Source organism: Pinus tabuliformis, chromosome 1_2 (genome assembly GCF_031772625.1).
Source record: "Pinus tabuliformis cultivar Carrire ecotype Pingquan chromosome 1_2, CPIR1, whole genome shotgun sequence".
Lineage (NCBI taxonomy): Eukaryota > Viridiplantae > Streptophyta > Pinopsida > Pinales > Pinaceae > Pinus > Pinus tabuliformis.
The window spans coordinates 22,861,326-22,880,071 of NC_142298.1; the positions used below are offsets into that span (position 1 = coordinate 22,861,326).

General features: G+C 33.4%; 1 protein-coding gene across 1 annotated transcript; it reads right to left on the reverse strand.

Moving 5' to 3' along the window:
• Positions 1-5,901: 5,901 nt before the first annotated feature.
• LOC149204139 (pathogenesis-related protein-like) lies at positions 5,902-6,703 on the reverse strand. The gene is made up of 2 exons (XM_089397050.1): positions 6,628-6,703; positions 5,902-6,524 (listed from the first exon to the last, which is right to left on the reverse strand). Exons 1-2 carry the CDS (start codon positions 6,701-6,703, stop codon positions 6,124-6,126), a joined length of 477 nt encoding a protein of 158 aa, XP_089253176.1. The 3' UTR covers positions 5,902-6,123.
• Positions 6,704-18,746: the final 12,043 nt, after the last annotated feature.

Sequence of the window (18,746 nt, forward strand, 5' to 3'; positions counted from 1 at the left end):
CAAACAAGCCCCCATTGACAATCAATGTATAGTTTTGCAAACTTGAACGTCATGATGACACACCCCACCCTTTTGAACAATGGTGGGGAATTTTAATAAATTAATTTCTAATTTTCCATCAGGGTCTCTACTATATAACTTATCTATCAGCGTTGATGTTTGATTTCCACTCTTTATTGCTATGATGTACTATATAACTTATTTATCAGCATTGATGTTTGATTTCCACTCTTTATTGCTATGATATACTATAGAAGATTAAATAAGCATTCAACCATATTGTTGTGATGTAATTTTTAGTGCTAAATTTAACTGGGCATCACCTTTATCTTGTTCAATGGCTGGAGTTTACTGCTGCATAAGCAATCTTTCTTCTTTCACTGCTAATCTTGTATTTGCACGAGGTGGCCTCACATATCAACAATGTTTTCCTAAAGAAAGTTACACTCGCAACCACGAAAGCATATTTTCCTTTATTTCTTTGTAGTAGTGCACAACTTATTTTGTTTCTGGAAACAGTAGTTTCTCATCAATTCCTTTCCATTTTATTATTATCTTTATATACATATTTCTTCTCATAGCCGTATTAGACGTTGTGATATTCTTCAACAATTGGACGTTGTGATATTCTTCAACAGTTGGGTGAGATTATTTAATTTTTCTTGTAAACCCTTAGTCAAATAGTTGTTTTCTGGATGAGCCACCTAGCTTTCCATTTTATTATTACCTTTATATACATATTTCTTATTTCTTCTCATAGTCGTATTGGACATTGTGATATTCTTCAACAGTTGGATGGGATTATTTAACCTTTTCTTGTAAACCCTTAGTCAAATAGTTGTTTTCTGGATGGGCCACCTAGCTTTCCATTTTATTATTATCTTCATATACATATTTCTTCTCATAGTTGTATTGGATGTTGTGATATCTTCAACAGTTGGATGAGATTATTTAACTTTTTCCTATAAACCCTTCGTCAAATAGTTGTTTTCTAGATGGGTATTATTAGCTATCAAGTACTTGATTCCTATAACAACCCTCTTGATTCGTATAACAACCCTCTAGATAGTCCCAACTTCGTTATAAACCACAAAGAGGATGTGTAACTACTGGTTATAGTTTAAGAGTGATAATTCGTATGAAAGCAACACCATGTAACTTGATTGGATTCACTTACCATAACTAATAGCATTGATTGATACCTGTTACATAACTAAAAGCTTTTAAGTAGAGTATAAGACTAGCGAGCCTGATAACACTAATTGAATACACACACTATGCTAATTATACTATCACTAATTGAATACACACAATATGCTAATCATAATAGTATAGTACGCTTTGTTCGTAATCAATAGCTTAACCAACCTCAAAGATCCGATTTACACATAATCTTTTGCACCTCTTGTAACTTTTTGAAAGATCTAATTTACACGGAATATTTTGCACCTCGTATAATTTTCAACAACGCTACTAAAGCAAGAGTAGGTACAATTGCCGACTGGGTAGGGACTTGTTGCTTGCAACACCTCTTGTTAATATAAATATGATACTACAATATACATTGTAATATTCTTATTGTAGATATCATACAGCATAGAATTCAGTTTATTTGTCAAAGGTAGCGATGGATTTTATGTAATGAACAAAGAATTCAGTATGATAAGCAAGCATGAATTTTGTTGTAATATCATTGGGATTTTGGTAGACATCTGGGCACTCGTCTATTTTGCAAATCAGTACTTTGCAGCTACCATAGGAGGGAGTTATGGAGAGAGGCACATTGAAACCGTCGATTACAGAGATGTCATAGTAATCTAAATTGTTGCCCCCATTCAGAGTATATTCAACTAACCTTGTAGGAGGCTATCTCGAGACTGTACAACTGAGCACATGTTTTTTTCTTCCAAATGATTTCATGCAGAAGATTACTCCATGGAATAATATTTCAGTAAAATAATGTTGACAAAACTTAGGATGCATGTCTTTTTTCCAAATGATTTCATGTAGAAGATTACTCCATGGATACGAGTAAAGTGTGAAGCTTCCCTTCGTGTAAGTGGGGATAATTAAAAGAGACTGGTCTTCGTAGACATTAGAAATCCTCTTGGATTTATGTTAGAAGTCCTCTTGTATTTTGCACCTCCAGTAATGTATTTAAAATGTAAACATTGCAGGATGAATTATAACTTTTTGTCGATCAACAAATTAATTCATTGTCAATTTATTATGAGATGTGTTATATCTTACCAACTGCAACATAGACTCATATTAAAATAAAGAAATATTTATTTATATAAATATATAATAAAGAATGATATAATTAAATTATAATTTTTTCTATTATATATATTTATATATAATATTTTTTAATTATAATTAACATATAAAAAATATTAAAATTTTAGAAAAATTAATAAATATTATATATTATTTTTATATCCAATAACTATGAAATAATTAAACATAAATTATTCTCTGTATAATATTTTTTATGTTGGTAAAAAATATGAAATGTGTCATGTTTCATAATTCAAATGATCATTGCATATGATATTACAATAACAACTATAGTAAGTGCACAATTGTGGGTTATCGACATGAGTCTCACCATAGCAGTGGTCCACTCCTGGCCATGCGTGTGATTTAATTATCGATTTTATATTCATAACAATGTTTATCCACGTCTATTATTCAAAGCCATTACATACAAATATTTTAAAAACAAAATAAAAAAATTTTGGCTTTTACAAGATTTGAGAATAATAAAATTGAAAAAATATTTAAATTACTTTAATATACCTTTACTTATTTGGCAATAATGAGATAATTAAAATTTATAGGTTGCATATAAAGTATTATAATGGTAACATTATCATCATGTCGAATTTATGGTCACATGCAGTTCATTAAATAAAAGCCCACAATACTACCATGAAGGTTTGTTTGACATTTTCATTCGTGATTTTTTATAAATTTAGGATGATTTAGTTTTGGATCAATGATATTGGATTATTATTTAAAATTGTTGATTTTAATTTATTATGATGAAAGAGTTTTTTTTTAGGGTAAGAAAATAACGAAAATGGTTAATTATTAGCAAAAACACATTCATGGAGTGAAAATGCATGTAATAAAAAGTGTTAACTAAAGATAAATTTGTATAATAAAAATCATTAGCAACACATCCAATAGAGTGATCATGAATTTGAGAGTAATTTCAACAGTTGGAAGTTGGGCTCGATATATTAATGAACAACTTCCAAGCAAGGAGGCCTAACCTCCGACTCTATGTCGAAGTAGGCCTATCAGGTTTGGCCTAGGTGGAGTTGACTATACTTAGGTGTTACAATTAATTGGGGCGCGATGTAGAAAGGCAAAAGGAGGGAGTCAGGCTCGATATATGAATGATCGAGTGAATTGAACTTTCATCGATAATTTATGTATGATTGTAGGGACTGGACGGACACCGCGAACACTTAGCATAGTAGTTGAGGTTATATCATGTGGGATTTATGGCCATGACTCACATCCATGCAAGTTTAAAGGGTACGATGGTTCATAATTTTGAGGTTGCATACAAAGTATTATAATGGTCAATGTTATTACCATGTCGAATTTATGGTCAGATCCATGCACTTCATTAAATAAAAGCCTGCAATACTACCATGAATGTTTGTTTGACATTCCCATTCGCGATTTTCTGTAAAAAAAAAATATTTGTAAATTTAGGATGTTTTAGTTTTGGATCAATGATATTGGATTATTACTTAAAATGGTTGATTTTAATCTATTATTATAAGAATTGGCCTTTCTTTAGGGTGAGAAAATAACTTAAATGTTTAATTATTTGAAAAATCACATTTATGGAGTGAAAATGTTTGTAATCAAAATTATTAATCATAAATAAATTTGTATAATAAAAATTATTAGCAACACATCCAGTAGTGCTTTCCCTAGAAAATCCAATCAGGACAAGTGCGAATGGACTAGTCAAAGATCCGCTTAGGGTTTGTTTACACACTGTGCAGAGGGGAAAATAAACTCGACTCCGATCTCATAGTAGGGACGACTTCCTAATTTCCACTAGTGAAACCCACAATGTGGAAATTTACAAAGGGCCACGACATCTCTCTTTCTGTAAATTCAATTCGTATTAATTTGAATTGTTTCTTTCGTTAAGTCCACAATTACATATATGATCAAAATCGAAAATGTAACATAATCCAACACAAGATCCGTCGATGCTGGTGATTTGATGTCTTTTCTTTAGAAAATGATTGTTTACCTTGTTTTTAGGCGTTGATTCTTTGCATACAGGTTCATGCTTTTAGGCTTACATCAAACAAGAGAAGTTGGGGAAAACTAAAAGATTAAGGAACTTTCAATTAAAGAATGGGGTTTCTCAAATGAATTAACAAATAATGATTGAGAACTTTTAATTTAGGAATGGGTTTTCTAAATGAATTAACAAGTGGATATTTAGATAGAGTATAATGAATTTTAAAAAATCCAAAATGGATTGCAAAACTTATAAGATAGTTTGGGTCAAAAGGGCAGAGTAGGGAATGTGCAGCTAACAATTTTAAAAGATTGAAAGATTGGGGAATTCACTACCAAAGATAGATGCCACCATGGATCAAAATTATTGTAAACCTAGGTAATCATGTATCCAAAGAACTAGAGTTACCTTCAGGTAGGATAGGTGGCAAAAGCTACATAGAACCACTCTAGACAAGCACAACAGATATTGAGATATCTCCACCACTCAACCTAAATTATATGCCAACTTGAATTTGAAATCCCCAACCTATTTTCCCTATTCTAACAACAGTAACCCAAAGATATCCATAAATGTCAAGGAAAAGATCTTAAAATAGTAAGAAGTAAGGTTCAACTTTGCAAGGGATTTGTTCATGGACTTAAAGCCAACCAAAATTCTCACATTTTTTATATTGTTCCACAACTGTAGCATCAACATTTCTTAAAATAAGATAAGTTTAAAATTTTATATCCCTATTATTTGGATAAATACATGTTATCTCATCAATCTACATACACAATTATTCAAGTTACTATCAAAATGAGTAAATATTGGATAAATGCCCTTAACTCTTCCATTACCATGAAAAATTATTAATTAAACTTTTACTTTTCTTTTAAGTAGTTTCCAACTAAGCCAAAAATGTTGCAAAGATATCATCTAAATAAATCTCCATTACCATGCAAAGGCGTGCTATTTAGAAATAGATATATGTTTAATGCATTGAGCATTAAATTTAATAATATTGTTATTATTATGAATATCGCTATATATTATTTTGATTTGAAATTATGATTATATATTATTTTGATTTATGGAATAAAAGATTTGTAACCTTTCCTTTTTTCAATGCAAAGAACTCAGAATATAAATATAATATATGATTTTAAATTGTGTTACATTTTTCCTTTCTCAAATTTATATGTAAATGTGATATGATTAATATTATAAATATAACAGTGTATTATATAAATGGAAAATAAAATTTGTTAATTAATAAAATTACAAAAATATTTTTAATAAAAAATATATGTTAACAATAATTAATTAAAAATAAAATTCACGAAATCGTCTATATTTATTTAATAAATCATTTAAAATCAATTGATCTAGGTTGTAAATATATCCGATTTGATCGATATACACACGATAAAGATATCCAAAATAACATCACTCATTTACAAAATAAGAAATAAAAATATTATAAAAATAATTATGCCTTGCCTTTTTCACAGGATAGAACTTCCATTTTACGGGATACATCTTCTTGCGCACAATGGTACTCTTATTATAAATATGTTGATTGTAATATTCTTATTGTAGATATGATACTGCATAGAATTCGGTTTACCTATCAAAGGTAGGGATGGATTTTATGTAACGAACAGAGAATTCAGTATGATAAGCTTCTCATCAAGGGCAGAATATAACGTTGTAATTAGCACCAGAAGCGCAAGCGTGGGTTTTAGTGTCATCACTGGGATATAGGTAGGCATCTGGGCACTTGTCCATTTTGCAAGTGGGTGCAATGCAGCCACCGTTGGAGGGAGTTAGGGAGAGAGGGACATTGAAACCATCAATTACGGAGATGTCATAGTAATCTTGATTGTTGCGAATGGGGGCAACAGTATATTCAACCAGCATTCTAGGAGGCTGTCCGAGAGTGTACAGCTGAGCACGCCACCGCAATCATGATTGTTGCTCCCACTCAGAGTATATTCAACCAGCGTTGTAGGAGACTGTCCCGTGAGTGTACATCTGAGCACGCCACCGCAGTCACCAGTGCTGCAGCTTCCTTTACCAGAGGCATCGAAGGAGCATCCCGTACGTCCCCAAAATCTGCCTGAACTTGTTCCTGCGGGCACATCAACACTCCATGATTGCCCCTGCCCCAGCGCTTGACCGCCACCGACGGGAATTCCTGCGGCCCATACCGTGTATGAACACTGGTTCTGGATCACAAACGTTGCACCCGTAGCTCCTGCACTTACCAAAGCAAACAATTATTTATTTATGATAGGTACTCACCAAAACAAACAAATATGATAGGTACATAAAATACAGTCGAGGGATTACCACCTTACCTTGAACATAGAGATTAAATATTAATGCTAGTGTTGCTGTAACATAAACCGAAACTGCCAATGTTCTTGCCCCCATTGCAACGGCCACCGGGAAGTAATTAAACACAACTACAAAACAGCGCAACACAAGGAAGGAATTGCAGTTGAGCTTATTTCATGCTTGTATATCACAGGTGAGACTCTATATATAGGCGAGGGTAGCCAGCACGAAAGTCATATCAACTTCTAGATGTTCAAGGCCACCTTAAACCAGCGATCACAAATATCCGACGAAATTCTTATTCTATCTGACTGACTATGTGGAAAATTTTACTAAGAAAAAGATTAAGATAAAATGTGTGATGTACAATAAGCCACGGCAATAGTTACTGAATAAGCTATTGTTTAGTCTAGAAAACACAAGGCGCAGAGGGCACGAGGAAATTTCGGAAGAAAAAACAAACATCAGAGAGCGTGATGTACAGATGGAGTCGTAGTTTAGTACGCGCCATTCCAGGAATATTTCCGAATACGATTAAAGAATTCATTTTGATTTTTTTAACAAATTCCAAAATATGTTTAAAACATACCGTGAAATTAAAATTAAAATTAACACATCCCAAAAGCTTCCGCGTCATCCTCAAACCGGCGATCACGACCTCTGTGCGAGGGGGTTTTTCCAATATGCGCCAAGACCCTGTGAAAGATTGGATAGAAAGGGTGATAATTGGGTGGAGAGATGAAGAAAATTCGTACAACGATTTTCCCATGTGAAAAAATCATGTCTTCCACTAACAGGAAATGCTGTGTATAGCGATTCTGCATTACATGATTTGATGAGATGAAAGTAGGTGCGCAGAATTCCTTCGGTTGCGTTGCGTTGGTTTGTTGGTTGACGCTGTGGGTGGTAGAAAGATGGCGACTGTGAAAAGAAATATCAGTGTGTTCTCTCGTTTACCGCTCTGTCATTTTTGAACGGGTATAGGCTCTCGAAAGTTGAAAGAAAATAAAAAATTGCAAATGGCCAGTTAAGTGATTCCAGGAAAATATAGGAGGGGAATTCTTTAAAAATTTGGTTGCAACGTGTCCATCCAGCCGATCAACCCCACCATAGAAACCTCCATCATACTAAACCACTTTTTTGGACGACAATACAGATCTTCATTACTAAATTGGACATTTTGCAGCAATATATTAACACTAAGCCATTTACATTGTTGATTTTGGTATTAAGGTTTTATTATTAAGAATTTAGTACGTGATGATTTTTTCCATAGAATTTGGTATATTTTTTATTTTCAATAATATTTTATTAAAATATTTAAAATTCACAAGTGTTTTGGTATTTTATTTATATATCTTATATTTGTGATGTTAAATTTTATGATGAAATTATTGTTAGTGACAGAAATTAATTTGAAGATTATTTGAAATTTTCTGATATAAATTGTGTGGAACTTTTGTTTTATTGGACGTTTTGGGTGGACATTCTACCCATTTTGAAAGACTAAAAATCAGATATATATTAATCGATTTAATCCCTGGTTATATTTTAAGAAGAGGTTAACTTTGATATTAAATGAAACGATGTTATCCTTGAGATGGTGCAAAGTAAAATTTGATTAAGTTTAAATAATTCAAAAAACAATTTTAACTCTATGGTGCACTCTTATTTAATCGAGAGGCTCAATCAAATGCAGTCATCCTTTCATACAGGTGATAAGAAATGAAAACTAACATGATTGTTTTATTTAATATTCCCAAACAGTTAAATAATAATAAGATTATATTGAAGAAATCAACAATAATATTCTCAAACAGTTAAATAAGATTATATTGAAGACATCAACAATAAATGAATGTAGTAAGACTCAACTGAATTCAAGATAAATGTAGTAATCTCAACTAACTATGACACTTAGATGGACGACTATGACACCTATTAAGTGATTGCAATTAAATTCTCCAATACATTTAAAAAATTGACCTTAACTACATTTACTTTTCTTCTTCTCTTCTTCCTTATCCTTTAAAACTTAGTCTCTTCATTTGCTAATGCAGGTCTTCCATTGTTCCACGCTGTCTAAGTATGTCTTGGACTTCTTCGAAAAACAACGCCTATGTGGACTATTGCCACATGTCATCTTTTGTAGTGTTCTTTTCATCGTCCATCTTTTGCTGCAACATAAGTCCATAATACAATTTCATCTCTTTATGACTCCAATACCTGAAAAATTCATTAATATTGTCATCATCAAAGTTGTCTTTAAGGTTCATTGTTGCAACCTCTATGCAGACTTCATCTAGACATGGTGTTGCAAGTCATGCTTTAAGGAAATTTAACTCTTCTTCATAATCGATCTGTGTACGTGCACATTAAAATCAATGCTAGAGTTAAAAATATTTGCAGAACCACTTTGGTTTTGTTCCTTATGAGAGTTTTCTCTTGTTGCACTTCTAGCTCTTCTTATGCCTTTGTCTATGGTTTCTCCTTGTGAGCTTCCTTCTTTTCCTCTGGCTCTACCTCTGTCTCTATCTTTGTCTTTATCTCTTCCACTTCTGTACTAACGTGTGTTGTTGTAGATAGGTTATCTTGCACTTATTTTCCAGATTCAAGTGGGATTATCTCACCAAATAGCATCATGTCAATATGATGGTTTTATTACATCATCTGCAACCACTCATCTTTATTCAACAAATATTCATCAAATTTTACATCAACAATATTAATTTTTGGATTTACTATAGCATTGCCTACTCCAATGGTAGTTGCACTGTCATTAGCAAGATCTCTTGCTCGATTCACCAAATTCTCATCAACAAGCTCTCTCATTGGATTGACCAAGTTGTCATCAACAAGTTATGTTGCTGGAATCACCAAATTGTCATCCACTTGTGGCTGTGCATGTGGGATTGATGGGTATCTATGTGCTCCTTCTCTACTTCTACAAATTTATCACAATTATCATCCACTTGTGACTTAGCACAGTGGGATTCAACAAAAATTTCATTTTCAACTTCAATGCTCCCCTTTACACCAAAAATCCTCTCAAGGGTGTCCCAAGACTCCTTGGCTGTCTTGACATATGAAATCAAGGGAAGAATGTTTTCATCTACAAATTATTTTATGTATTTTAATGTGAAAGCATCATTTTGCCTCTTCACTTCCAATTCTTTCAAAAAAACTTCATACATCTCTAGTTGTTACTTGACTTTTTTAGCATCTTGGATTTTCCCCTTTTTTAGCGTTCGCCAACTGCATCTCAATCGAGAGGATCAATCGATTTCTATCATCATCTTTTCATATAGGAATCATTGACCGTGACATGATATTTCTCGAATGGAGTGGTGCTAAGAATATGTGGTTGAAAGACATAGAATTTTCAGAGCTTGTGCGTGAACCATGGAAGCATCCTTTATATTTTGACTTGGATAATCATATGGAAAAGGTAACATATAAACTAAAAAGATCAAAAAATGTTGTCAGATCTTGGATCAACACACCAAAAAGGCCATGTGGAAGGAATTATTATCGAGTAGCAAAATTAAGGATCTGACAAACCCTTCGGATTCAGAGTTATTTTCCAAAGAGTCTAAGAAGGAAATATTCAATCTTATGGAAAAGAGGAATAAAATATTGAAAAATTAGGAAGATGAATGGAGGTTGAAAAGTAGAATGTGTTTGATTCACGATGGTGACAAGAACACTTGTTTCTTTCACAGGGTGACCTCTAAAATAAAGAGTGTAAACTCCATATGGTACATAAGAAACGGAGATAATAATATAATCTCATCACAACATGACATTCAGAAAGAAGTTGTTAAATTTTTCAAGTCCCAATATAGGGAATCACAGGTAACAAATATAGTTGACCAAATGGATATGGTGATGGTAAATGAAGAAGAGTTCGATATGATGGATAGTCCAATCTCTTTGGAAGAATTTCAAGCGACATTGGAAGACTTAGCAAAAGACAAAAGATCTCGGCTTAATGGATGGCCAGTGGAATTATTCTTGTTCTTTTTTGACATTGTGGGCTCATGGAAATGGTGGAGGATTCTCTCATTTTGGGATATATAAGAGATGTTGTCAATTCTACTTTCTCACACTTATTCCCAAAAAAACAGTTTATGCACCCATGGAAAAAAGAGATATCACTTGTGTGCTTTTTGCGACATTGTCCAAACTGATATCCATAGGTAGATGGGGCATTATATATAGAAAATGTTTTAACGAGGCCCTCCTTATCAAGAGTCTTTGGAGGGCGTTCTCTGGACCTAGAGGCTAGCAAGCTATCATACATGCTAAATATGTACGAATTTTGAATTTGGAAGAATGGGTGTCCTCTGGGGCCCTTGTGAAAAATAACGCCTCCTATATTTGGCGAAGCCTCATGAAAGTTAGGCTATGGTTTTGTGGTAATATTTTCTAGCATGTGGGCAGAGGAGAAAATGTCTTCATTGGCCTAGACATCATCAAAGGACAGTCTGAAGGGCATAATATTCTAGTTTGCATCATTTGGTGCCTCAATGTGCAAGGTATTTATACTATAGCACATATTGGGAAGGAACACGCCTCTCCTTTTTCATTTCCCACGTGGCCCTATTCACTGGATTTGGGTATTCAAGAGGAGTTTGTGGCTCAATGGGATACATATTGTTACATCTAATTAACATGGGGATTTACCTCACAAATAAACCTGCTAAGATGGGAGGGAAGATGGGGTTTATAATGGTGACATATTTTTCAAAGATGCCTACTCACTCTTCACGTCTCTTTTTCATGTTGAGAATCATGTTGGGTGGATGGATCACATGTGGAAGTGAGAGGTTCCTTTCAAAATCAAATGTTTTACATGGTTGGTCACCCACAATTGCATAGTCGCCTCGGATAACCTCATAAAGAGAGGATTTCAGGGATTGAGCTACTGTCTTCTTTATGGATCATCCCCTGAGGAGGTTTGGCATATATTTCTTCCCTTCCTATAAGAAAATGTTTTTTGGGAGGTGATCACAAATTCCCTTGAAGTAGATCTAGAGGTGGATAGGTCTTCTATTGTAACATGGTTAACCAATTGGAGCTCTAGCCACAAAGAAGTAAGAACTCTCGTGCTATACCTTCTATGGGGTGTATGGGTTTGTAGAAACAAGTATATCCTTAAAAATATGCCCCCCGACATTCATTCCACCAGTTTAAAAATCGTGGACTATTTTCAGGAGGTGGGTCCTTGGAAGCCCAAAGCTCATAGTTAAGTTTCCTCTCTAAAACTCAATGTTTCATTTTCCAATTGGAGTTGCTCCATCTTCAATTCCAGTATTGTCATTTTCTAACTTAGAAGGTTGAAATGGGCATGTGCTTCAAATTGAATCATTTCAGCATGCTTTGAGACCAAATCAAAGAGAAATTCTAGAGCACTGGTTATTCTAGCTAAAGAAGTATAGAGCTCTTGCTCTGCAACCCTAGAATCACACTCCATAAAATTCAATCCGTGTTACACTTTCTAATAAATTTGGACAATTACGGTTCTAATCCCTCACTCTATGTTTTCAAATTCACTCTAGAAATGTAAATATACCAACAATCTAACTTTCCTTGATTTTAAGCCTTTGTCTTTGTCGTTAATGCATGAAAGTATATAAACTTCTAGATGTTCCAGGTTGCCTTAAACCAACGATCAGAAATATCTGATGAAATTCTTATTCTATCTGACTGACTATGTGGAAAAATTTACTAAGAAAAAGATTAAGATAAATTGTGTGATGTACAATCAGCCACGGAAATAGTTACTAAATAAGTTATTGTTTAGTCAAGAAAAAACAAGGCACAGAGGGCGTGAGGAACTTTCTGAAGAAAAAACAAACATCAGAGAGAATGATGTACAGATGGAGTCGTAGTTTAGTATGCGATTCCGAATACGATTAAACAATTCATTTTGATTTTTTTAACAAATTCCAAAATATTTTTAAAATCTACAGTGAAATTAAAATTAAAATTAACACATCCCAAAAGCTTCTGCATCATCCTCAAACTGGCGATCACAACCTCTGTCCCCCACTTCTTGTGTGAAACAATGGATTTAGTTCCTGGTTATATTTTAAGCAGAGGTTAGCTTTGATGTTAAATGAAACAATGTTATCCTTGAGATGGTGCAAAGTAAAATTTGATTAGGTTTATATAATTCATTAAACAATTTTAACTCTATGGTGCACTCTTATCTAATCAAGAGGCTCAATAAATTGCAGTCATCCTTTCATACCGGTGATAAGAAATGAAAACTAAAATGATTGTTTTTCTTAATATTCTCAAACAGTTAAATAAGATTATATTGAAAACATAAACAATAAATGAATATAGTAAGAGTCAACTGAACTCAAGATAACTGTAATAATCTCAACTAACTATGACACTTAGATGGATGACTATGACACCTATTAAGTGATTGCAATTAGATTCTCCAACACTCCCCTTTAATTTCAACCACATAAAAGTTTAATTAAGATGCCTAGTGGTCTATGTCTCAGCTAGACTTGTAATTTAAAAAATTGACCTCAACTACATTTACTTTTCTTCTTCTCTTCTTCCATGTCTTGGAGGCTCTAAATTGTTTCAACATTTTCTTTTTGTTGTATCCTTTAAAACTTAGTTTCTTCATTTGCTAATGCAGGTCTTCCATTGTTCCAGGTTGTCTAAGTATGTCTTGGACTTCTTCAAAAAACAACGCCTATGTGGACTACTGCCACATGTCATCTTTTGTTGTGTTCTTTTCATCATCCATCTTTTGCTGCAACATAAGTCCATAATACAATTTCATCTCTTTATGACTCCTATACCTGAAAAATTCATTAATATTGTCATCATCAAAGTTGTCTTTAAGGTTCATTGTTGCAACCTCTATGCAGACTTCATCTAGACATGGTGTTGCAAGTTTTTCTTTAAGGAAATTTAACTCTTCTTCATAATCGATCTATGTACCACCACATTGAAAATCAATGTTAGAGTTAAAAATATTTGCAGAACCACTTTGGTTTTGTTCCTTATGCTTTGTAATGAGAGTTTTCTCTTGTTGCACTTCTAGCTCTGCTTCTGCCTCTATCTATGTTTTCTCCTTGTGGGCTTCCTTCTTTTCCTCTACCTCTACCTCTGTCTCTATCTTTGTCTTTATCTCTTCCACTTCTGTACTAACATGTGTTGTTGCACACAGGTTGTCTTCCACTTATTTTCCAGATTCAAGTGGGATTATCTCACCAAATAAGATCATGTCAATATGATAGTTTTATTACATCATCTGCAACCACTCATCTTTACTCAAAAAATATTCATCAAATTTTACATCAACAATATTAATTGTTGGATTTACCATAGTATTGCCTACTCCAATGGTAGTTGCACTGTCATCAGCAGGATCTCTTGCTCGATTCACCAAATTCTCATCAACAAGCTCTCTCGTTGGATTGACCAAGTTGTCATCAGCAAGTTATGTTGCTGGAATCACCAATTTGTCATCCACTTGTGGCTGTTCACATGGGATTGATGGGTATCTATGTGCTCCTTCTCTACTTCTACAAATTTATCACAATTATCATCCACTTGCGACTTAGCACAGTGGGATTCAACAAAATTTTCATCTTCAACTTCAATGCTCCCCTTTACACCAAAACTCCTCTCAAGGGTGTCCCAAGACTCCTTGGCTATCTTGGCATATGAAATCAAGGGAAGAATGTCTTCATCTACAACTTCTTTTATGTATTTTAATGTGAAAGCATCATTTTGCCTCTTCACTTCCAATTCTTGCAAAAAAACTTCATACATCTCTAGTTGTTGCTTGATATTTTTAGCATCTTGGATTTTCCCCTTTTTTAGCGTTCACCAACTGCATCTCAATAAGAAAACTGACTTACAGAAAATATGATTTTCTGTAATGAAAACATCTTTGTGGTGGCTTCTCTCTTTCTAAGCTTCGACAAAAAAAAATAGATATACAATTTCTCTACAAAAACAATGCTTCATTCACAGAAGCTATCATAAACCCATTCTTTAAATGTTATAATACCCACAACCAACTTAAATGGTTGTTGTTTTTTTTAGAAGCCCTCTTTAAAAAATAACCATGAATGAAGCCCCTTTTAATATAAGAGAATGATTGTTTTTTAATATAAAAAAACCTTTAGGAATAAAACCCTTTTTACTCAATGGAACATAAGAGTGCCTTTTAAACTGAATGTACTCCATTACACAATTTTTTTAAGAGAGTCCTTGAAATAACTTTGAAAAAATGTGTTAGCCTTATGAATAAATCATGCTTTCCTGGATGAAAATTGAGTGGTTGCTCCAAATGAATTTCGTGACTCATACTCCCAAGTGACTTGTGCTCCCAATCAGATTCCATTATTTCTTTGTGTCTTGTGCTCTTTTGTTAATGCTCTTTGTTATGAACAGAACCTGTGTTTGAGCGAGAGAGATTGAAACTAATGTGAGACTTTGGCTGCATCACTTCACGAGACTCTTAATGTGAGACTTTGGTTGCATCACTTCACGAAACTCTTATCCCATTAGTGTACCCATATTTGACTTTGTGGAGTCCTCGTACCTTTCAACAATTTCATTCAGACGTGATGGTGATTTCATGACCTCGAACCTTGAAAGAAACCTTGTGCCTCAACTTGTATGATTTCAGCGCTCTTCTCAATAGAAAATCGTTGCGTTGAAACACGGAAGTTGAGAATATTGTTGAAACAAGGAAGTTGAAAAAATCGTAAGTTTGGCAGGGTCAACGCACTTGTTCACTAGGGAGGAGTGCATTGATCATTCAAAAAAAAAATTAAAGAAAAAACTTAAAACTTAAAACTTATTTCTTCTTTCTCTTTCAATTGAGGGGGAGATAACGATCTTCTTTATCCTCTTTACATAATGGACTTCACACCACTATCTTTTTCAAAACAATGGAGGCCTCTTCTCCTCCTCGAATTCTTGATCTCTGTTGCTCTCTCTAGAGTCTTATGTGACCTGAAGCTCTAATACCATGACAAGAAATTAAAACTAACATGGAGAAGAGGATTTCTCTTCTTAATATTATGAAACAGTTAAATAAGATTATATTGGATACATCAACAATAAATGACTGCAGTAAGATTGAACTGAATTCAAGATAACTGGAATAATCTCAACTAACTATGACAATTGGATGGATTTCTATGAAACCTAGCAGGTGGCTGGAATCATATTCTCCAACAATATGAATCTTTGACCGTGATATGGTATTTATCAAATGGATTATTACTAAGGATACAAAGGCCCCACCTTTCAAATTCAACCATACATGGTTGAAAGACCTATAATTTTCAGAGCTGGTGCGCGAATCATGGATGCATCCTTTATATTTCGACCTGGATAAGTAGATGGAGAAGGTAAGTTATAAACTAAAAAGATAAAAAAAGGTTGTCAGATGTTGGATCTACGAGCCTAAAGAGGCCATGTGGAAGGAACTATTATCGAGTAGGAAATTAAGGATCTAGCCCTTCGGATCCAGAGTTCTTTTCCAAGCAGTCTAAGAAGGCAATATTCAATATTATGGAAAAGAGGAATAAAATATCGAAAAATCAAGAAGATGAATGGAGGTTAAAAAGTAGAATGTGTTGGATTCATGACGATGACAAGAACACTTGTTTCATAGGGTGGCCTCCAAAATAAAGAGTGAAAACTCCATATGGTACACAAGAGACGGAGACAGTAAGATTCTCTCATCACAACATGACATTCAGAAAGAAGTTCTTAATTTTTTCAAGTCCCAATCCAGGTCATCAAAGGAAAAAAATATAGTTGATCAAATGGTCATGGCTAATATGTTACCCCAGATGGTAAATGAAGAAGAGTTGCAGATGATGGATAGGCCAATCTCATTGGAAGAAACAACCTTTGTCCCCACTTGTTGTGTGAAACAATCGATTTAATTCTCGTTTCTATGTTCATGATTACTATGTCAATTTTATTCATCAAATTTCTTTGTTTGCCAAAGTCCCTATGGATTTTATTCATCCAATTTCTTTGTTCGCCAAAGTCTATGTTGATTTTATTCATCTAATTTATTTGTTTTCCAAAGACGATTAACATGACGACTATGCAAATTTGCAAGACAAACACGACTCGTGGGAAAATTTCATATGCTTGGTAATTTTGCAAGGCTAATATGAGTGCTTGACAAGTAGATCAAATAGTAAATTTCTTTGTCATCTACATGCAAAACAAATCCAATCAAATCCATATTCACATAATTCCTTTAGTCCCACTAATCGATCTTTTTCTCAAATTAGGTTATATTTTAAGTGGAGGTTAGCTTTGATGTTAAATCAACTGATGTTATCCTTAAGATGGTGAAAAGTAAAATTTGATTAAGTTTAAATAATTCATAAAACAATTTTAACTCTATGGTGCAGTTTTATCTAATCGAGAGGATCAATCGATTTCTATCATCATCCTTTCATATAGGAATCTTTGACCGTGACATGATATTTCTCGAATGGAGTGGTGCTAAGAATATGTGGTTGAAAGACATAGAATTTTCAGAGCTTGTGGGCGAACCATGGATGCATCCTTTATATTTTGACTTGGATAAGCATATGGAAAAGGTAACATATAAACTAAAAAGATCAAAAAATGTTGTCAGATCTTGGATCAGCACGCCTAAAAAGGCCATGTGGAAGGAACTATTATCGAGCAGCAAAATTAAGGATCTGATGGACCCTTCAGATTCAGAGTTATTTTCCAAAGAATCTAAGAAGGAAATATTCAATCTTATGGAGAAGAGGAATAAAATATTGAAAAATTAGGAAGATGAATGGAGGATGATCAGTTGTATATGGGGTGAAAATACTGATGCTAAACTTTTAATTGACTCATATGCTACAACTACTTATTGTAGTTTGTACATGAAAAAGCTAGATAAAACAATGACATCAATGTTTAAACGTGAGAAAAGTGGGTGTCAAAAAAATGATGGTCATATCATAGAAACAATTGCATGACTTGGAAAATCTGTATTGAACTTATAGAAAATGTCTACACAACAAGTCATATAGATAATGTTGTTAATGCCACTGAATACTAGTTCAAGAAAATGTATATTTATTAATACTTCAGCGATAGATGATCAAACTGATATTTTCAATATTTGCAAAAGGTTATAAATGAAAAAACAATTGTTGAGAGGCCTTATCAACTTGTAAAACAATGACAAGTACTAGAAGAAATAGAATTCTATGAAACGATGAGAATTCTTGACCCATAATAGGAAAAGATAGTGAAACAAATAGTGGATGAGAAAAAAATCCAAATGACCCATTGTACGTACTTGTAACAGGTGGTGTGGGCATTAGAAAAATGTTTACTGTTATAACACTATTCTAATCTCTAATTCATTTGTACAACAACATGTTCAGATATGACCCAGATCAATTGAAAGGAATCATCATTGCATATATAGGGAAGGAAACTTTCAATGCAGGTGGTCTAACATTGCATTATACATTCCATTTACCATTTAATAAATTAGAATATATTTTGCTTAAAAGTGAAAAATTAGACACATTGACAAAACATTCTAAACAACTTCGTGTTATGTTGATTATTAAGGCATCTTTGATAGGTTCAACATTATTATACCACATTGCTAAAAACTTATGCAAAATTAAGCATACTCCATTGGCTTATTTTGGAAATATTGATGTAATATTTTCAGGTGACTTGTTCCAAGTGCAACCAATCAAAGATTCTTTGCTTTTTGAGCAACTAATTTTAGCAGGCAAAAAACTAATATATGGTTTCTGGAAAGAGAAAGTCAAATTCTACGAATTGCATACAATAATGTGTTAAAAATATAATAAGTATGTTCAAATCCTTAACAAAAGGTGAGTGACTCAACAATCTAATGAAGACATAAAATTATACAAACGATAAGTGCTATAGGCCTACAACAATGGATCCTTTGTTTCCATACCTATTTTACAAAAATAAGGATGTACATAAGCATAAGAAAAAAAGTTGTCACATGTAAATGAAGAGCTAATAGTTCTTGATGCAAATGATGAAACTCACAATAAGGAAATAGGATTTATTTCATATGAGAAGACAATGAGATTATCGTCAA